The sequence below is a fragment of the Tetrao urogallus genome (assembly GCF_951394365.1).
Source record: "Tetrao urogallus genome assembly, chromosome: 6".
In the NCBI taxonomy this organism is placed as follows: domain Eukaryota; kingdom Metazoa; phylum Chordata; class Aves; order Galliformes; family Phasianidae; genus Tetrao; species Tetrao urogallus.
This window is the reverse complement of record NC_136819.1, coordinates 46,160,810-46,181,033: the sequence shown is the minus strand read 5'-3', so window position 1 is coordinate 46,181,033 and position 20,224 is coordinate 46,160,810. Positions and strand designations below refer to the sequence as shown.

At 39.6% G+C, this 20,224-nt stretch overlaps 1 protein-coding gene across 1 annotated transcript in view; it reads left to right on the top strand.

Annotated features, from left to right (window-relative positions):
- CLMN (calmin) overlaps nt 1–20,224 on the top strand; it is a gene marked incomplete at both ends in the record, with an annotated part of 66,447 nt that overhangs the window by 36,365 nt on the left and 9,858 nt on the right. The window contains 5 exons of the mRNA XM_079536839.1: nt 11,860–11,921; nt 14,306–14,401; nt 15,468–15,551; nt 18,383–18,475; nt 19,705–19,895. Coding sequence (XP_079392965.1) covers nt 11,860–11,921; nt 14,306–14,401; nt 15,468–15,551; nt 18,383–18,475; nt 19,705–19,895 — 526 coding nt within the window. The remainder of the gene's footprint in view (nt 1–11,859; nt 11,922–14,305; nt 14,402–15,467; nt 15,552–18,382; nt 18,476–19,704; nt 19,896–20,224) is intronic.

The window sequence follows — 20,224 nt, the reverse complement described above, 5'->3', positions numbered from 1 at the left end:
TTGAGACTGAATATTAAACAATTGCAAACAAACTAATTTAGGAGTGACAGACTTTTATCAGGTTTCTCGACAGCATAAATAATCTGACTGATCAGTTGTTGTGACAATCGTGGGTAGATGCATCACCAGAATTGTCCTAGTAGTTTGTTTTCTACACATCAGGGCCTGGCTATTCTGACTGAAATGCCTGAATGCCTTTGTAGTCAGTATGTGTGTGTTTCATTTAAAAATCCTTTCATAGCCTGGATGATTCTTGTGTTGAAGATGATAAGTATAGGCAGCATGGAAAGGAATTCCTTCATCCTTTTAAGACTTTGGTTGAGCTCTTCTCATCTTTTGAGTTCACACTCTTGTATACATGACCTTCTTAGCAATATGTCATAGTGCAGTCTAAATACAGTTTGGCATTAAGAATCCTTTTATTTTTTATAATGATACCTCAGTTTCAAGTAGCTTCTTCGCTTGAAGACTTAGTGTTTCTCTGTTGCCATGCAAGAGGCTGCAATCAAGTAGTAATGCTCCTGTTATTTTTTTTTCTCTGTGAAGATTTCATTGTGTTTCTAATCCTGAGGGGAAGTGTATGATTATATGATCATGTTTTACTCATGATTACTCAATTCTCTGATTTGACTTCACTTGTACCATGTGTTTGGTGAGTGCTTTGATGAAGCTTATTGCCACGCACACCTCAGACCTATGGAGTCCCTGGAATACTTAATAATGTCTTTTCTATGAGCCCAGAAAACAGACACTGGAAAATATATGGACTCAAACTTTCAAACCCGTGAGTCAGGTCTCAGATTTCTGAAATGTGAGGTTTGCTGTAGGTAATTTCGTGACCTAATCACATAGCTGTGAAGATTAGAAACTGTTCCTAAGAGTTAAGCCTCTCCTCATCAGACTATGCTCTCATAGCTAAGAAGTCACTGAATGATGTGAGCAGGGTGCAGTACTTACAGGGTGCTAAGCATAAGCCTTTGCTATCTACAAAAGCTTCTCAACTTGAAGCACCATGTGAGGGCAAAATGTCTCTGATACAGTTCTTCTATTGCTATGTGAGATTCGGGGATAAAGGCTTTTTTGAGTAAGAGTCCTATACAAGTAGATAAATCATAGAACTAAAGCAGCTTTGAAGTCTCTGCCTCCAAACATAGTCATGACCTTAGTGAAGACATCTCATCATCCTCTGCCACCCCAAACTAATTGTCCATGCTCATGTTAGTACAACCGATCTTAGTGTTGTTGATAGGAGGACTGCTGCTGCTGACTTGTCCCCTCCTGCCAGAAGCTGCATGCAGGGCAGCCTTCCTGCTGCTGCTCTTGTCTTTTCATATTCTTACTGGATTGCGATGCTAAGTTGGTTTTTCCTTAAGGAACTCAAGGGTTTAGACCTGAAAACAGTGATGTACTCACTGCCCTCTTCCATTGCTTATCCACCCATCTCACATCACGCGGATGAAGGACAATGGAGTGTCCTTCTATTAGTGATTTTTCTATTGGAGAACATGTATATTCTGGTTCTGTACATAGCTGCAATTCTAAAGGAGGTGGCTATATTAAGTATTAACCATATCCAGCAGGTATCAGCAGTCCTCTGTGCTGAAAGTGGCAGATATGCCACTTACAGCAGGAGAAGTAGGCAGAATGGATGCATATTGATGCAAGCTCTTCTGCCTCCTACAGCAATAGGAATGTTGTCAGTCTTCATGCTCTATGTTATTCCCATTGCACAACCTTCATAGTTTGATGGCAATGGATAAGAAGTATAAGAAACATACAGTGAGCAGAATCCTGTTGTTCTGGCTGGAGGCAAGAAATGCAAGGTAGTATAGAAGCAGTATCAGCGAGACAGGGACCTTATCTGATGGTGTTTAGACAATAAGTGCCCCCAAGTGAAGGATTCATGTACACAGTAGGCCAGTCCTGCTGCCAGAAAGCTGCTTTGATGCCCTCCCTTGTGCTGGCCAAAATGTTTGCTAAGCTTCTTATTGGCAGTGCTGATCTGAACTGAATTAAAGGGTATGTGAAACAACAGTTCTGTACCATGCAGCTGGGGAGTGAAGTGGCATTGAGCAGGCTGTGCCTGAACTGTTCCTTCTTATTCACTGATAGCTTCAGGGAGTGGCTGAGAGCACCAGGAAGCTGGCAGTAAATTGTTGGAATTGGTGTTAAAAGGAAAATAAAAGAAGACATGATTCAAAGGGCTGCAGGAACTCTGTGGGCCCTCTAACAGAAGCTCTCTCTCTTTTCAAAGTATTTTTAATCCTCTTGTGCTATAGAGTGTGACATATATTTGAAGGCCCGCCTTTATTTGGAATGTCTAATTACCTCTCCTCTGAGCAAATAAAATGGCCTACTTTCCATTTTGAAGTATATCGCTTAAATCCATCTCAGGAGGGAACGTTATGCATGTTGAACACAGTTCAAAGCAACAAAATACATGTTCTTTCCGTAAGCTTTTTTTCTCCTTGCCTCTTGGAAAAGTGTGATGCACCACTAGATGTATTAAAGGAAGGGCTTGATGCATGTGTGATAAGTAACTGGCACTCCTCTGATAGTGCCCTGTTCCCTGCTCATGTTCCATCACAGTCTGCTGTGAGCCTCCCCCTTCTGGTATTCAACACCTGCAAATTAAGCTAGACCTGTCCTGGCCATTCTGGTCTTGCTCAATTTATTTCTTCCTTAGGGAAAAAAATGTTTGTCCCTGAAGTTCTTTGTGCTCTCATTTTCTTCTTAGTAATGGGAAATGGTGCTATGTCTTGTCCCCAAGGATGTGAAACTCTGATAAGGAGGATCATAGGTTGGATTGAAGATACTGTGCAAACAGAGAAAGTATAGCAGAGTAGTGACCGTGTTTTGTTTGTAACAAGTTTGTCCTGCAATGAGTAATACTGTACATCCGGAGTGCCTGTCTGTTAAATTCTAAATCTGGAAACATCTGGAAATGTCTGTGAATATAACATAACATAAACATATGGTTGGAAATTAATGCTAAGTTAATTTAAATGTTTTCATTTTCTTCTCTGTGGATGTTTCCTGTGGGGCATGAAAAAGAAGGTATGAGTTTTCATAGTTTCTGTGGTGTTGTCATTGAATTTTGGAAAAAGAGTTGAAAAAATAGAGAATTACAAATGTTATTTTTGGCATCCTTGACCAACTTCTGCAGCAAGCACCCTTTCCCTGGAAATGCAGGTGTACTTCTCTTGAAGCATAACTCACCTCTTGCAATCTGCAGTGCATCTCAAAAAGGACCTCTTCTGTAGTTCATCTTTTTAGCCATTTTAATCTAATTTTAGCAGCTCACACTCTACCTTCATTCATTTTTAAGTGATCATTGCTTGCTCTGCAAGACAGCACATTACAGTGCACCTCCAATCTCTTACATGATATTTTTGGTTTCATTTTTCTGTCCATTTCTCCAAGAGCTGTTCCATATCCTCTCCTTCAGATTGTATGTCTGGCCCACGATGGACAAAGCATCTGCTTATTCCTCTAAAGCCACAGGATTTGGTGCTAGTTAATATTAAGCTCCATAAATCTCTTCAAGCCTTTGATCTTAGAGCAGCATGTTTTTCTGTTTGTTTCTAATATTCATCTGACCGCCATTTTCCTCACTCTGTTTCTGCTGTGTTGCTTAGTAGCTTTGATGGCAGACATCAACAGGATGAAAAAGTGGAAGGCAGGATGCAGAGTGATTAATTCACATTTTCTGCTATGGAGATCCATCCAAAGCCTCTCCTTTTCTTGAGGATAGCAATGTTTTGGTGGCATGTGCAGTGGATTACCCTTCCTAGCTTTAAATTCTGTTTTGCAGTACTGCACGTAAGTAATTAAGTTTGACTTCTTGAACCTCTTTTAGTGCTGGGTCCTTTTGAGAAGACATTGTGAGCATTTCTTGGTTTGGATATATGCTGACTGCTTAATGTCCCCAGATTGTTTGGGTGCAGCGGGAGAAGCAGAAAAGGTAGATCCAGAAGTCACAAGCACCAAACAGGCAGTTCTTTATGATTTCATGGCATCTCCAAAATTGTTCTGTGTCAAACTCTGTTTGCAGTTTCCTTACTCAATTTTAGAAAATAAAACTGCTGTCTTCTAAGGACAGATTTCCCACAGTTACAGGCAAATTTCAGACACAATTAGATGTCTCTGCCAGTTGTCTCCTCAGCCCTTCTGTTCCAAACTATAGTTCTTTGAAGGTCTTGGCCATTAATTGCATGATTTGAAATTCTGTGTTGGAGTGACTCCTGTGAAGCACCTTGGGAAGCTGCCCTGGGCTCCTGTTTGAAACTGGATATATTGCTAGTCTCCTGTGTTTGTTCCTTCTGCTCACAAGTGCAAATACTATATTCTCAAATGCACTCAAGTAGTTAATCACCTACCTTTTAATGCTATCTGATGAGTGTAGGAAGCGGTGAGAATCTGGCCACTCTGCTGCTAGTTTGACTCTGAATGCCAAGCAACCCTGACTCACAGTGTGGGTTTTGTTGGGCTTCTTTGCTCATCTCAAATTATTCAGGCTTTAGCACTGCTGCTGAAGCTAATGTGAAACAGAATATCTTATTGCTTTTGATGTTTCGACAAAATTAAGAGCCAAAAGGATATTTTTCCTCTCTGAAAGGAAAAAGGCATTAATAATAAGGAATGTTTTACTATCTAGACTTTCTAGATTTGCCACAAAAAATAATGCAGAGCAGTGGAGATGCAGCAGGACTGGACTTTGTGAGTAGCTCATACTTGGTTGAGATAGGATGGTTTCTGGAAGCCGCTGTTGTTTTTTTCTTAGGCGCTGTGGGATGAGCACTGAGATCTTTGATTTAGCATGTTATCTAGTTGCTAGCTCTGCCAGTGCAGATACTAATGTGGATAATGAGTGATCTTTTCCATGTCAGCAGGAGGGAAACAGTTGTGCCAATGCTGCTAAAATCACGTTGGTAAGAATTTGATTCAAGAGTTGTTCCCCTAACAAGAGAAAGTTAACTTGTACCAACCAGGCTGAGTACAGTGGTGCCAATGATGACCCTTTCAAGAGGATGCTCCTGATATTTCTTTGAGCAGGGGAAGAGAATCAGACCTGGTATCCTTAAGTAGGTGGAAATGTTGTAAGAAGAGGTTGAAACTGAAGTTAATTTCCATTAACTTCCTTTCAAACCATTTCCTTTCAAAGCAGAGCTCAGCATGCTGGCAGTGGCAGAGGGTTGGAGATTCTGCCCGCTGTGGAGATGGGAGCCTAAATACTCCCAAGAAACTTTAATAGTCTCAGGAAATATTTGTAAAACCTGATTCCAGCCAGTGCAGGAGGTTACAGTGAACTCTAAGCCAGAAGAAACTCTCAAATCAAGCTGTTGTAAATGTGCATTGTTCCTTATGGTCATTGCTGGTAAAAGCAAATCCTGTTTATTTTCATGTACAGAAGGAGGTACTAAGCTCCTTGTACAGCATATAGTATAACAGAACAGGTGGTGTGTGCAGTCTGAGAACGCTTTGCCTGATCAATGATTAAATCACTTGTTAGATCAATTCCAAAGCCATTGAATTTAGCTTTATTACTACTTAGTGGGGTCCAGTAACATTCCCAGTAAATGCTGATGTTTATTTCACTCAGAATGTTCAGAACAAAACTGTATCTTTTCCTTTTTTTTTTTTTTTTTGAAAAATGTCAAATTTTATTTGATGAGAATATTTTAGTAAGTAAATGAAAAATTCTGTAATCTGTTCAATAACATTTTCCATGCATATGAGAAGTCATCAGAACAAAGATGTTAACTTTGTGGCTAAAGGATGGGGGGAGAGGAATCTTTACCATCTGTCACCATCAAATTACTTTTCATGAGGGAAAAATAAGTCCCTCTCATTGGAAGCCATTTTATCAGCTCTGATAGTAATATTTTATGTAGGATTTCTCTTCCAGAACCTAGTAGAATTTACAAGTAAATTCATCTACCTAATGCTTTGGTAAGAGGAACATCTGTCTCAGACACTGGGAGGATTGAAGTACTAAGAGTTTTTAGAGGTCTATTCATCCTGTAATATTTGTTTGGTGTATGTAATCCTAATACACTGACTGCAGTAGTAAATATTTTGCTGTAATCAGAAATTGAACTCCAAAAGAAACCCTTTTAGCTGCAGCTAATGAAAACGTCATGCCTGGGACCCTGTGAGGTTTGTATTCCGCAGCACTAACCTGAGTTTTAAAGAACTTTGAACCAGTAAGGCTGGGAATTTGCAACTTTGATGGAAGAAAAAGCCTCAAGCTTTCAATGCCTGCCATAGAAATTTAATAAGGATCCTAATAAATGGGTCAGTTTCAACAAACAATTAACTTAACAACTTCATCTGGAAGGTTTGGAGGCCCTGTTTCATAGGAGGTAACTTGAGAGCAGTTTTATGTTATATAGTATAGTTAATGTTTCCCTTAGAAAACTAGAATTTTTAAGATTTAATATTTCATGTGCTCCAAATTACGTCAAATTGGCATATGGTACACACAAAGCCTTCAACCCCTATATAGATCAAAAAGAAAAAAAAAATTAATCCTCTAAGCTGTTTGGGGGATTCATAAGCGCAAGGAAAATACACAATTCTCAGGAATTCAGAAGCTTATAAAATGAACTTTGTGGGCAATTTGGATAAAATTATTCCTTATGCTTTGATTATGCCATTAAAATTTGCACTTCTACAAATACGGAGATTTCCTTGTAAGTACTGAGTACTACTGGGCAGTGTAACTGCATTTTATAGACCTAAGAGGAATGTTTTTCCTGCATGTTGTGTTAAGTCACATTGTGGGCTATTTTTTTCATCCTCTTGTAAAAATACATAATGGAGATTAAGTGGTTCAATGTGTTTATTGTAACTCTGAGGTTGGATGAACCAGTCACAGGTAGAAACTCTAATTGCACTTCTCCCTGCCCTGCATCATGCAGCTCTGCAACATCCTGTATCTAACATCATCATCCTGTACGTAGTGTCTGACTGCTTATTGTAAATAATGCCACAGCCCTTATGACGCATGAAATTTCTTGCAAAAAGTAGAATGCCATGCTAGGTAGGATTCATGTGTCTCAGATGCTTGTTGTACAGAAACTTACTGAGGCAGATCTTGGTTGGACATCGCACTGGATTTGGTGATTTGGGAGATGTTCAACCTGGCTACTCAGTGCTATCAGTCTGCATCTCCACAATGATCAAGGCACCAAATTGAAACAAAAACCCAGGAAATTCTCTTCAGCTAATGCTGTTGCTAGCAGCCTTATCATTATGTGTAAAAACAACACGGGCTTTCATGTCTGGAAGCACTCATCAGTGTTCAAGGCTGGGTATTGGTACAAGAAAGTTTCACACGTTGGCAGCAAATGAGAAGTTGTAGGTAAAATGCGTTTTTGAAGATGTCAGTCTGGTTTCCTTCTTGAACACTACGTTTGCAGAGAAAACATGAATACTGGTTCACCTCAATGATGATTAGTAATGGGCAGTACCTAGGCTGCGTCACTGTGTAGGAACACCATGTAGCCCTGTTTAAAATCCAGCTCTCATTTTATTTGGAGGTCTAGAGTTTGAGTGGTTCGAAAGTAGATCGTTCTAAACGTTCTTTTTAGAGGCTTATTGATTGCTTGGCTGTGTGAGCTGGATTTTGGAGGTGGGGAAGGTGGAAGGAAAGGAATTGGTATTCTATTTCCCTAGGCCGAGAGTATCTGAGCCACGTGTTTCATTTTGGAGTGTGGTATTTAAATATTGTATATTTGCCGTTTTTGTTGTTGTTGTGTAATGAGAAGTGCTACTTTCTCCTGATCTGTGGTGTTGGCAGATAACTCTGCTAGCTCCAGAGCCATAAAGTCTAAGAGCTGGCTGTGCGGTAGGCATTGGTTGCTGATAAGGTGGACGTGGGATGATTTTCCAAGAAAGTTATTGTGTCTGGAGCCAAGGGCAGCCAGCAGTTACGTGGCCAGCACCACCATTTCCCTCTTGAAAACTTGCCTAATATTAATAACAGCTAGATCTTGTTTCTGTAGTGGTTATAACCTCATGGTAGGAAGGAGAAAAAAGGCTTCTGTGTGTGTTATAACACTGGTAGTTAACAAGATATCTTCTAGGTTAGTAGCAAGTGAATCTAAAAGCCAGCTTGTTATGTAAGTTTGAATGTCTTCTGCTGACAATATCCTGAATTAAATGCTAATAGCTTTGAAAACAAATTTAAATGACCTGCTGCTTTGCTTTAGGAATAATATCATACATGCAAATCAAGCAATTTTTTGAAGCTATATAACTGCACACTGACAAGAGTTGCACTCGAATCAGTTTCCACATTTCTTGGTTCCTTCATGTGCCCAGCCCTGTGGTGGTGTGCCTCCAAGGATTTTTCCTAACTAGTTATATAATACCATAATAAATAATATTTAAAAGCAAATCATTGTTTGCTATCTCCAATTTGCTATCGAACATAGCAACTGGGATTGGCTTCTTTTAGGCATTGCAACAGCAGTGGCCTTTGAGAAGATTTGAAGGAGGAAGAAATGACATCAGCAGTATATGCCTGAGGAATTCCTAGGCTAGTGGGAAATAGTGCCACAAAGGGAACCAGCCTAATTCTCTTGTCCATATCAACTTAGCCTTGAGTTTGCTCAAGAGGTCTTTTAAGAGCTTAATTTTGCTCTGTGACAAATTAATAATGTTTTCCATTTGGTTTGACAAACCAGAACACACATTTTTGTGTCTATTTTTTTGCAAACTCATTGGGGTGAGCATGTTGTACTGATATCTCTTAAATCACAAAGGATGTGAGCTGGCTCTGCAGTGGCTACTGCTTACTGATGATGTGGGTGTGGGACAATTTCATTTATTGCATCTGTCCCAGAGCCTCTGTCCTTCAGTAAAATCACATGCCTCTGCAAAACCTTGGATTCCACTGTGAAAGTGTGCTGCATTTGGGTTTACTGGAAGAGTATGGAAGGCTTAATTTCAGTGTGGTGGTCAAAATTCCTCTTCATATGTTTGTCTCTTATGACAAACTCTTATGTATCTTATGTCAAGATATGAGCAGAGTATAGCTGAAATAGCAGTTCTTAACTTTTTACTGCTTTCTAACATTACATCCTTGCCTCCAACCTTCGCCGTAGGCATCCTCCTTTTCCAGCATAATGCACTGGATTTGCGTGCAGACCAGCCATATGGCATGTGTAATTATTGTTTTATAATGGTGTTATTGCTCTCTAGCTGCCCAGTAAACCCAGTGCAGTTTCAGTAGACTGTATACAACAGCATACGAACTTCAGACTTGATTTTCTTCACTTCATACAAAAGTAGGTGTGAAGGAGAAAAAATGATCCCATTTAATTTATAGAAACTATATAAAGTTTATAGAGTCTCCACAATCCTCACAAATGAAAAGGCCACAGAGAGGAGGGGCTGCATCAGAACTGGGAGGTCTGCAGAGCTGGAGAAGAATAGCACTTAAAGGAACACATCAGTAAATACCTGCACTGGACTTTTCCCATTAACTCCATGGGCAAGCAGATGGCCTGCATTAGGGGTTTGTCTGCCTTAGAGATTTTAGAAACAAGTTTTCTCCCCTTTCTTCCTCCCCATTCAGTTACTATTCCTTTAAAGTAGTACAGAACCAGTGCCTGTTCTGGAGTCATCGTTCTTATTGGAAGCTGCCTGTTTGCTTTTGAAAGGTTTGCTGAGTAGTTTTAGAATCTGTATATATATATAAGTGCTCTCCTGTGTGTGCCTGGTTTATTTTTTGGTGTGTGAACTTCCTGAAGCAGTAATACCAGCTTGGCTCGCCCATCCTTTCAGGCATATTTGCAGCTCTAATTTACACCGATGGGAGAATTTCTGCAGCAAAATTAGGAGCCACAGTGTCCTCTGTTGTACAGACAATCTAGGTAAACGCGGCTCTCACTTGCATCCTTATTTACCCTGAAAATAGAAATTGTCAAAGTGGAAATAGGACCTGGCTGAAACCAAGCCTCTGTAGAAATTAGAAAATGCTTTAGAAGAAGTATTTTTGCTTCTGTGTACCTTTCTGTGTTTCCTTTTCAATATTGGTGGACATTGGACATCTGTCTAGCCATCCCATTTGGTAAGGCAACCCCCCTGACACCCAGGAGTCCCAAACGCAGCCCCGTTTCCTGCTGCACTGCCTGCCTCTTTTCACCAACACATGTATTTAAACAAAAAGCAACATAGCTGGGGACAGATCTGGCTTAACTTTAACGTCTGCTGACCCTCCAAAGTTAATTTTAACAGATCAGTTGTTGAAGTTACACCCTTGACTCTGTATGACACGTGGCACTTCTGAACCGACATGGGTGTGTGTGAGTGCATGGAGAGGCAGCTCGGGGGTTGAGATGCTGAAGGGAGAGAAGCCCAAGAAGAATATGACCCATCTCATGGTTTATTGTACTTTGAGATTTGTAGGTAGTAAATGCTGTGGGTATTTTTACAGATATTCTAGAACCCTAATATAATTTACAGTTGAATTTGTAGAGAACTGTTTCAAATCTGTGCAGATTCTTCTAAGTTATTTTAAAAGAAAAGCCAACAGCAATAATTAGTTTGGCATTTTCCATGTTTTCTAAAGCACTTAAAGGGTAATGACTTTTTTAAACCATCTTACATAAAATCAGGTTTTACGGGAATAAGAGGACCTCGAAGGCCCAAGTGGCCATCAGTTACCGATGTAATTCATGCTGAAAGCTCTATTCCAATACATCAAAATAAGGCAAACAATTATATGTATGATTAGAGGCTGCTGACCCTTCAGTTAAAATGATCAAAAAGAACAAGATTAAAATTTGATTTACAGAAGCTGCTACTTAGCCTATAATTAGGCTGACCAATAAAAACAAACCAGACTTCTACAGAATGTGACTTCTCAGTAGACGGGTTAGCTATTTTTGCATGGCTGAGGAAACACGAAAAGATTTTAGAATACATGCTCTATGTGTAGACTGAAATACAGCATATAACTAGTTTTAATGTTTCTTGTTTATAAATTGCCAGATTTCCTTAATTCTAGTGAAATTGGAGAACCACTTGAGAATAATTGTCTCTAAAATGAAATATCACTTCGTCAGTCTACTTCATTTATTTAAAATTTATGCTTAACTCTTTTATTTTAGAAGATTAATCAGAAATATGATTCCCCTTGCACTTCTGCTGTAGTTTGCTATGGAAATGGATTCAGGAAATGGCACATGTGATTAAAAACTCTTCAGCTGGCACAAGAGCTGTTTGTACAGCTCCCAGCATACAGCACTTCTGGCAAGTCACAAGTGCTTCTCGTCTTACTGCAATACAAATAAAATGATTAATCAGTGTAGAGACTTCTGATTTTTTTATTTTTAATTTGAAATTCACTACATAGAAGATTGGGGAAGATGAGTTTTTAGGCAACTTTTCCATTCATAAGATTGAAGACCAAATTGTTGGGTTAACTAACATGGTCCAGTTTCCTTGTGCTTGTAAGTTAAGGTTAAGCACATTGGAATCCACATCAGCCCAATTTGCATGTGGGTGTCAGGACAATAATCCCATAAATTGAAGGGTCAAACCACCGGCTCGGAGTCTAACATCACTGGAGAGCTGTGCACAGCATGTTAAAACTCAGTTCTCAAAAGCTACATTGAAGACTGCAAAACTAAGAGAACCTTTTTCCTACGTTGTTTAGAATGCATCTACGAGTGCATAGCTCATGCCTGGATGAAGACCTTATGTCTCCTGTTATGGGATATATTTGTTTTGTTTGCAGGCCTCCAATGAATTCTGACTTCTTTTGTGCATAAGTTTTTGCAGTTTCCTATAAGTGTGCTGTGTTCTGGAAACTTAAGTGCTGTGTTTTGTTTCTGATATTTGTAGTGGAGCGGGAAAATGTGCAGAAGAGGACCTTTACAAGATGGATAAACCTACATTTGGGAAAGGTAAGACTGACTGTCTTGATACTGAGATACAAGGGCACAGTAGGAAGCAGACTACATGAATATATTTTATAATAGTTGCAATTTTTCATCAGAGGACTTCTGTGTGTATCGAGAGATTTGTAGAAGAATGAAAGGAAGCTGGAAACATGTTTCCGTATAAATGAAAATTTCTTTTCAGGTTCAGTGAACTCTTGGCTGGCTGTAGATCATCTCAGATACCTTTGTGTCTTCATTGCTACTGACTGCATGTTCCTGTAGAACCCCACATAGCCACATAAAATCAGTTGTGGTTTAGGCTGCTCTGAATGGATGGTTGCTGTGTGTTCCCCACGACTGGAAGTTTGAGTATCTGAGCCATAGTGGCCAAAGACAGATCAGTCCTCAGAACCTGGCTTTGTCCCAGATCTCCAGATGGGAAAGATTAATTACTTGCTGTTCGCTTTCCAAAAGCCTGCATGTTGTGATCTTAACATATCCAATTACGTTAGAGAACTAATTCTTGGATATCCCATATTTTTGAAGCATAATTATTTCTTAATCAGATCGTAATATGACTATTGAAGCCAATTTGTTGTTCCTGTTGGTAGTAGGTAAGTACTAATTCTCATGAGCAGTTAGACATCCAGAGAAGGGTTTTCCTGTTGTTGAGAACGAGAAGAGAAAAAAAAAATCTTAGAATTACTGAGGCAGCAGCAATTCTTCGTGCAGTCATGTAATGAGAGAGACCAACAGTCCTAACTTGGACTGAAGTTTGGGCTTCACCGTGCTGTTAGTACCTGTGGCTAAATTTCATAAAGCGCAGATAGGAACTAAGTTTGGGCTGTGAGTTAAACTACAGTCTGGATTGTGTGCTTCTTGTGAAGAGACTGCGCTTCAAACACAGTAAAGCAAAAAGGTTTTGTAGAAGAAAAGCATCACATGAAGAGTTGCTTAAGTCCACTACTATGCAGTAAATGTTACTGAAGGAATAAAAGGATCTTCACTTTCTCTAGAAAATCAGAATAAGGCCAGCTGGCAATGTTTGAACAATCAATTGCTCCCAAAGGTTTCTCAACTTGAAGACAATGCTTTGTGAGTGATTCCTTTGGGAATTAGGCTCTGGAGCTTTAAATTTGGAAGTTTTCAGAAAGGTTTGTCAAGTATGTAACTGTGGAAAAGGTCTTTCATTTACAAAAGGAATTAGATCATGAAATGGCTGTAGGGAGCTGTTAATTCGTCTGTGCCAAACATGTGAAGTCTTAGAAATTTTGTGGGTAGGTGAATTGTTTTCTCTGGAGCGCATACAATTTTTTTTTTCCTCTCTGATTCAATAAAGAAAAGTGCTTCTCTGAAGAAAGGGCAAAAGTTTACTGCTACATTATTATTTTATTTCTTTTCTGAAACTAGCATAACAAACGCATCCATGTAAATAATGAGAACATTGCTAAAGCTATTTCTAATTACAGATGATTCCATAGGGACACCTAAGGGAGGGGAGATGGCTTCTGCCTTTATCCTCTAAGAGGCACTTCTGTATGCAGAGAGGTTAACTTCTTTTATAGGCAGCACTGAAGGCCTCCTTGTATACCTTTTTAGGAAACTTCTGGCACAGTGTGTGTCCTCTTAGTGCATGCCATCCCATTTGGGTCATCTTTGGAGAGGAGATGGCTCTGGTAATGAGACAGTTGGGGGCAGTCTACATCCTACGAGTTCTGGTGGTTCTTGATTTTGTTAGGAGTGAATGAGAAGTCGGAAAGCTTCAAACCCAAAGCTTTTTAAATCTTGAAATGAATGTTACTTTTCTTCCTTTCAGCATGGAGCATTGACCTTAGTACTCTTGTCTAGATTAAAGACTAGTGATAAAAACGTACAGCCTCATTTTGCCAGAAGCAGCATTTAATGAAACATTGCCCAGTCAGAAATAAAATGACTTGGTTCTTAGGGGACACAGGTGCAAGTGACATCTGAATGAAGCATCACTGCTGCAGCTGAGACTGCTCTTAAGGGCAGCACTGACTTTGTTGTATGCCTCACAGCACACAGCATGACACCTCAGTGAAGTGGAGAGATGGCTCTCTTTGGAGGAGTTTGCTGAGAAGAAAACACAATACATTGCTATTTAAAGTGCTTAGAAAATAGTGGGATATAGAATGGCACCACCAGAAACATTACAGAGGAGACAGGAATGAGATCTGGGATAAGTCCTTGTCTGATCTCAGTTTTATCTTATTTCTCTTAAAGGCAGAATTGCCAGTGATGTGAAGAAGAGTCATCAGTTTCTTCCTACAGGCTGAGATTTATTTCTAGTATCTCTGTCTTGTAAATTTCTCCTTCCAATTCTCTGTAGTAATGGTGACTCACCAAGTAGGGCTGTTTTAAAGCTACCTCATTTCTTTACTTCACAGTGCAAACCTCCTCTGAAAGTGAGAGATTTGTTTATGGATATACAAGATGGGAAAATCTTGATGGCACTACTGGAAGTCCTGTCAGGACAAAAACTGGTATGTATGCAAGGAAGAGAAACCTATGTATCTTGGAGCTCCACACACTGGAAGTAACACTATATTGACATTCAAATAATTAGGGAGGATTTGTTCCCATGTCTTGCATACAATAAGAAGTATTTCAGCAATTATGTCGTTATTTCTTTATGTTACAAGCTGGTGTCCTGAGCTGTAATTTAAATCTGAAGGAAATCTGTAACCATGAAATATGAGTGGTGTGCAATCATTGTAAATGTTCCTTTTTTTTTAAGGATTTTTTTTAAGGTTTTTTAAGTCTTGGATATGTTAATGTTCACATACTCTGTTTCAAGTTTGCTCAAGCCATGTTATCAAGGAAAGATAAATTTGCTGGAGAAAGAATGCTCATTGTGGTCATATGTTCAGAACCACCTATTTTTTAATATTCATGCAGTTTGGGCTGTAGCAGAAGCAGCACTGTTTCTGTCTGCATTCACATAGAAAGCTTTGAAAGCAACATGGAAAGGAATTGGAGGGGAGACACATCGTGACAATCACTGATCTGTGTGCTGGAAGGTCAGTGAGGGAGGCCAGACTTGTGTTGGCAGCTGGGTCTTCCTGCATACATGATAAAAGCAGTGCGCCAACATGAAATTGCAGGGAAGCAGCCATGCAACAAATCTGTTTCATCTCTGCCAGAATGAAGGTTGTTGCTCCCACCTGCCTGTGCCTGCTAGCAAAACTGCTCATGCTTCCTAAATAGAATGATACAATTTAATTTAAGACAAAAAATGTATGTATTATGATTTTTTTTCAGGTAAATTGGGTCCTATTACTGAACGTGGTTGGGGTTGATTACATAAACAATCAACCTCCTGGTTGAGGAGAAATGTAATATCTAGAGAGCAGGAAAATGGGTTGCTAACTGTGTTTTGCAGCAGCTGGGGCCAATCATATAGTTGAAGCACTTTCTGATCAGAGAAGATGGCAATACTTTTACTTCCTCAGTTTGATTTGCCTCTGTGTTTGCTGTTTTTTTAATGCTTTTTGTGAAGGGGTGAATAATTGCACCATTTTTAAACATTTTTTGGCTTATTTTTTCTAGATGCATGAATACAAATCTTCAAGCCATCGCATTTTTCGTTTAAACAACATAGCCAAAGCACTTAAGTTCCTGGAGGACAGCAATGTGAGTATTTCTAAAGGCAGCTCTTAATCTCTTCCCTGGATGTATGTCACAAATTGTAGTTGTTGTAATTGCAACTAGAGTGATGCATGGCATATACATAAGAATGTACTGCTTTTTTTTTCGCACTGCAATTTACCTTAGCAGCAAGGTTAAAAAGCCACATAAAAATGCACAAAGAGAACACCTACAGAGTGTAAAACAAGGATTATTTGTTCATTTCATAATGTAAAGGTTCAATAGGATTAAAGGACCAGGAATCCAATATTAAAAGGAAATTAAAAGAAATGCAAGTAGTCTTTACGAACTGAGTATTAGAGGCGTTATTTCAATTACTTTGAAGGTAGATGGCTTTCTTTCCTTTTATCAGAAATACTTGCAGTATTACAAATCATGTATTTATCTGGTAAATTGCTGCAGCAGCTGATCATGAGTCAAAGGCAAGAGAAAATTAAATCTGGGAACATGAGATAAATGCACGATTCCAGGAATCAAAAGCTTGTAAGGATATAACTTTCCTCTTAGTTTAGTAGTACTGCAACATCACTTCCTAAAAACTGACACAGCTGGAAGGAAACAAGCAAGATCAGACCCTGTAGCTCAGAATGATTCAGTCCTTTTTGGATCTCTCCCATTAGAGCTTTCTTCCAAAGCGTTCTCAATGTGACCTGTGTCTTAAAAGCTCTCTGCTCTTGCAAAGCTATGTAATGGTGTCAAGAGAAGTCCTCAGCCATATAACAGCTTATTTATATGGTATACTCAGATCTTTCAGAATGAGGAAAAGTGGAACATACCCACGAAGAATTACAGCCTGCTTGTTGTACTGGAAGATCTTTCACCTAATAGCTGAAATAAACTTCTGCAACTTCTCTACAATATTGTTTAGGATAAAATGTAACTGATGATTCTATTAACTCCAGGGTATAAATAAAGGAGGGTTAAGCTTCGTAGGCTTGTGTGTGTGTGTAGGGACAAAACCCTGCTTCACAGAGAGTGCCGTATCAGTGACTAATGCCACCTTGCTGCTTTCTTTTAATGTGCTTAATTCTTGCTCCAGAGATCCTGTAGTAGTACTCATCAGACTGGAGGGTCACTGGAGCACCAGTGCAGGAATGAGTACGATGCGAAACATTAGTGAATATATTTCAGCTTCATAGATTTTGAAGGTTTCATCCTGTTCCTCAGAAGAGGATGTGAAAGGTCAGAAAGTTGTCTTATGTCTTCCAGATGTTGCAGTCCTCCAGTGGGGGCTGATCTGGCTCTAAATGTGTAGGTCTACATGGCCTGCTATAGAATTGTTAAGAAATATCTTACATGTTCTTAAATTTCTCAACAGTCTGCAAGATTATGCTTTTCACACAAAGCCAGCTAAGGCCTGCTAGCAGATGAGGTTTTTTCTTTCTGTTGATGTCAACACATTGCAGAGCTGCAGCTGAAGCAAGTCTAATTGCCAAGACCTCACAAGGTGACAATCCAGAACTTCACTGAACAAGGCCAGGCAGGCAAAGCCTTGGACGCAGGCAGCCTTCAAATTAGCTCTGCCAAAACAACTACTTTTCTATTTATTTCTTGTTTCCTTAAGAGTAAGCAGCTGGTAGCTTGTAGCAATTAGCTCAGCTGGGACAGGTGGCAAACATAAGCAGTAGTAAGAGAACAGTAAGAGTAAGATCACAGAACAGTCTAAGGATGAATGCTCATTTCGGACAATTATTAAAATGCACCAAGTTTTTAAAACTTTAAACTTTTAATGCTTTTAAAGCTTTTCTGTGCCAATTACTTTGCAGCTGGTAAGAAAATCTGAGCCTTGAAATATGGCAGCCAAAGGTGTCTTCTTGCTTGGATCAAAAGCTGTTGTGCAAACCACTAGATAAAAAGCTATTCTGCTCTCCATTTTTCAGTTTAACCACCTTAGTGAGAGGTAGTGATGAAAGTGCTGGCAAGAAGCCTCAGCTGCCAAGACCTTCAGGGTTAGATATTAAACCAGAGCGGGTGGAACCCATCAGTGTATGCTTCTGTGGAAATGGGGCAGCAGCGTAAAGCTCTGTGAAGTGATTCATCATGTATGGAATTTCTAAATAAACGATAAATGGGCTGTATGCTGGGCCCTGAGTGCCACGTACAGTACTGACAGCTTCCTTGCTTCCTCTTTCCTTCGTGAGCTTTGCCAAAAACAAGTTTGTTTTGTCTAAGAGAATAACATTCTGTTGTTATTATGTGGAAGAAACTTCAATGTAGGAAATGCTAGGGTTTGCTTGGATTATGCAAACCTATCTCCTGCTACCTGATTTCATCAGAGCTCTTTGACAAGCAGCGTAAAGTGATATAAGCAAGGAGAAGGGAGATGCATAGCAAAACAGAAGTAAGCAGTTCTTACTATGATTTCAATTTTTTTAAGAGAAATGGCTTCAGTCCTATCCTTTTCCTCAGGTTTAATGTGCATTCCAGCCAATCTGTCACAATTTAGAAAGAGGAAGGCAGGAGGTATATGCCTGCCCTCTGCTTGTTACGAATTAGACCCACCAGCGAGGACACTATCTTTATCCATATTTGTACAGATGAAATATATTTGTAATCTTAAATGTACAAATGAGCTCACTGCTGTTCTGCAGACTTTGCTAGAGGTTTGGAAGGCTTGAGCTGAGAGCTCCATGAGCGGAGTGGCTGTGATCAAGGCACATTATCATTAAAAGAGATTTTAATCTTACAGTTGGCTGGTTGGTCAATGATGAAAGTGTTCCAGATATATCCAATGGTCTCAGTCCAAGCCAGTATGTATTTTTGTATTTATGTTGTTTCATCTGAATTTGTCTCTGAATTTATTATCTCCTCTACAGGTAAAGCTTGTTAGCATTGATGCAGCAGAAATAGCAGATGGAAATTCCTCTCTGGTACTTGGACTAATATGGAATATAATATTGTTTTTTCAGGTAATAAAACTCGAATACTTTAATCATAAGTCAACAGCCTTCATGTTATCAATCTATTCCAGCCAAGTACTGTTCTTTTAAAATTGATTTTTAATCCTAAAAAACATAATTAAGCTTGCTAAACACGACCTTTTCCCTCCTAAGATATGCTAATTTTATACCTGCAGCTGTTTTCATTTTATTGGATCTGTTTTGGTGTGAATAGAAGGCAATTTAAGCCCTGATTTGACTTGGACTCGAATTAGCTTCAGATTATTCCTGTCCCTTCTCCCCTGTTCTTTCTCAGGACTCTGCTCCAGATTCCCTGGACCTGCACCAATGTCTCAGGTTTGGTTCCAGGTTACAGTTCATTTTCAGTAACCTTGTTTGGATCCAATCTAATATGGTGGCAAATTCCATGCAGAAACAGTGATTTCTGGAGACTTTCTTACCATGGCAGAAGTTCACAACTGATGCAGAGAGCCAAATGAAATATCTTGAAGAGCCTGAAGTTTCAGTCCTGATAAAACTGAGTTAAACCTGAAATTTAATTTAGCCCCAGGCTTAGATTCAAACTGCTTCAATCTACATGTATTTTGAAAATGACCTTCTAGACAATACCAAATTTTAATGAACAGAGAAAGATGGAGGGAAGGTTTCTGCAGTTCTTGTAAGACTATGAGGCTCTAATGCTCTTTCATTTTCTTGGGCTCATTTCTAAAACAGCTCTCTATTTTGAAGCGGCGCGGGGGTTTCTCTGTGTGGCTGAGCACTTCAAACCAAACAGCACAGCACCTGTTTGGCCAGATAGACTTGGCAACAGAAGGCATGGAGGCATATGAAAGCAATGTAGTGAGTACTTTGGACTCAGCTATCCATGCTGACCAATGATAGGATGGGAATGTTGTTGTAGGTCACCATTTCTTAATATAAAATATTTCACTCAGTGAGCACTGTGAAAAGAGAGAATGATTTCAGTTAAGCTAACTGCTTTTTCAGGATGTGGTTCTTTGATTTTTGTTTAACATGAATTTGTTCTGTTCAACATTAACCAGTTCCATGCCCTTCCCATTTCCTGGGGTTGCGAGCTGGCCTGCTGCAGCTGTCACGTCTGTGCAGTACAAGTTGAGAGTTGTTCAGCAATGGCCCTGTTATCTTAAAAGTATGCTGGTTTGCCTAAAAACAAACATTCAGTTTTCCATTCACTCAGTATTAAATCAGTGTTCTGTGTGTTTCTCTTTTTATTACAGATTAAAGAGCTGACAGGCAACCTCAACAGGAACTCCTCCTCGTCCAGCCTGTCTTCTGGGCCCAGCGGGCCGGAGTCGGACACATCATACCCCAGCACTCCTAACGTAGAAAGAAGCATGTCTGTCACAGTGAAGGATCAGCGAAAAGCCATCAGAGCCCTTTTATTCTGGGTTCAGAGGAAAACCAGAAAGTAAGCAAACAAGCTGTCATAAAAAACTGTGTCCTGCCTGTCCTGTTCAAGCGGAAACTCATCTCTCTTTCCTAATGTGCCACCCTGACAGTGGGTTCTTCTGGCTTTTAAAGTCTGCAGGCATAAGAGACCTACAGGTAGACGTATCATTGCACATGTGTCTAAAGCAACCATCTGACCTTGAAGCAGGCTGTGTTGCTTCGTGGCTTGATGTTAAATGTTAACTTGCGCTAATCTGTTTGGCAGTATTTAAAATAGGATTGTTGCCTCTTCCCCCTCCCTGCAACTTCTCCGCAGTCTATTAGATATCTTTTACTAATTAAAGAGTA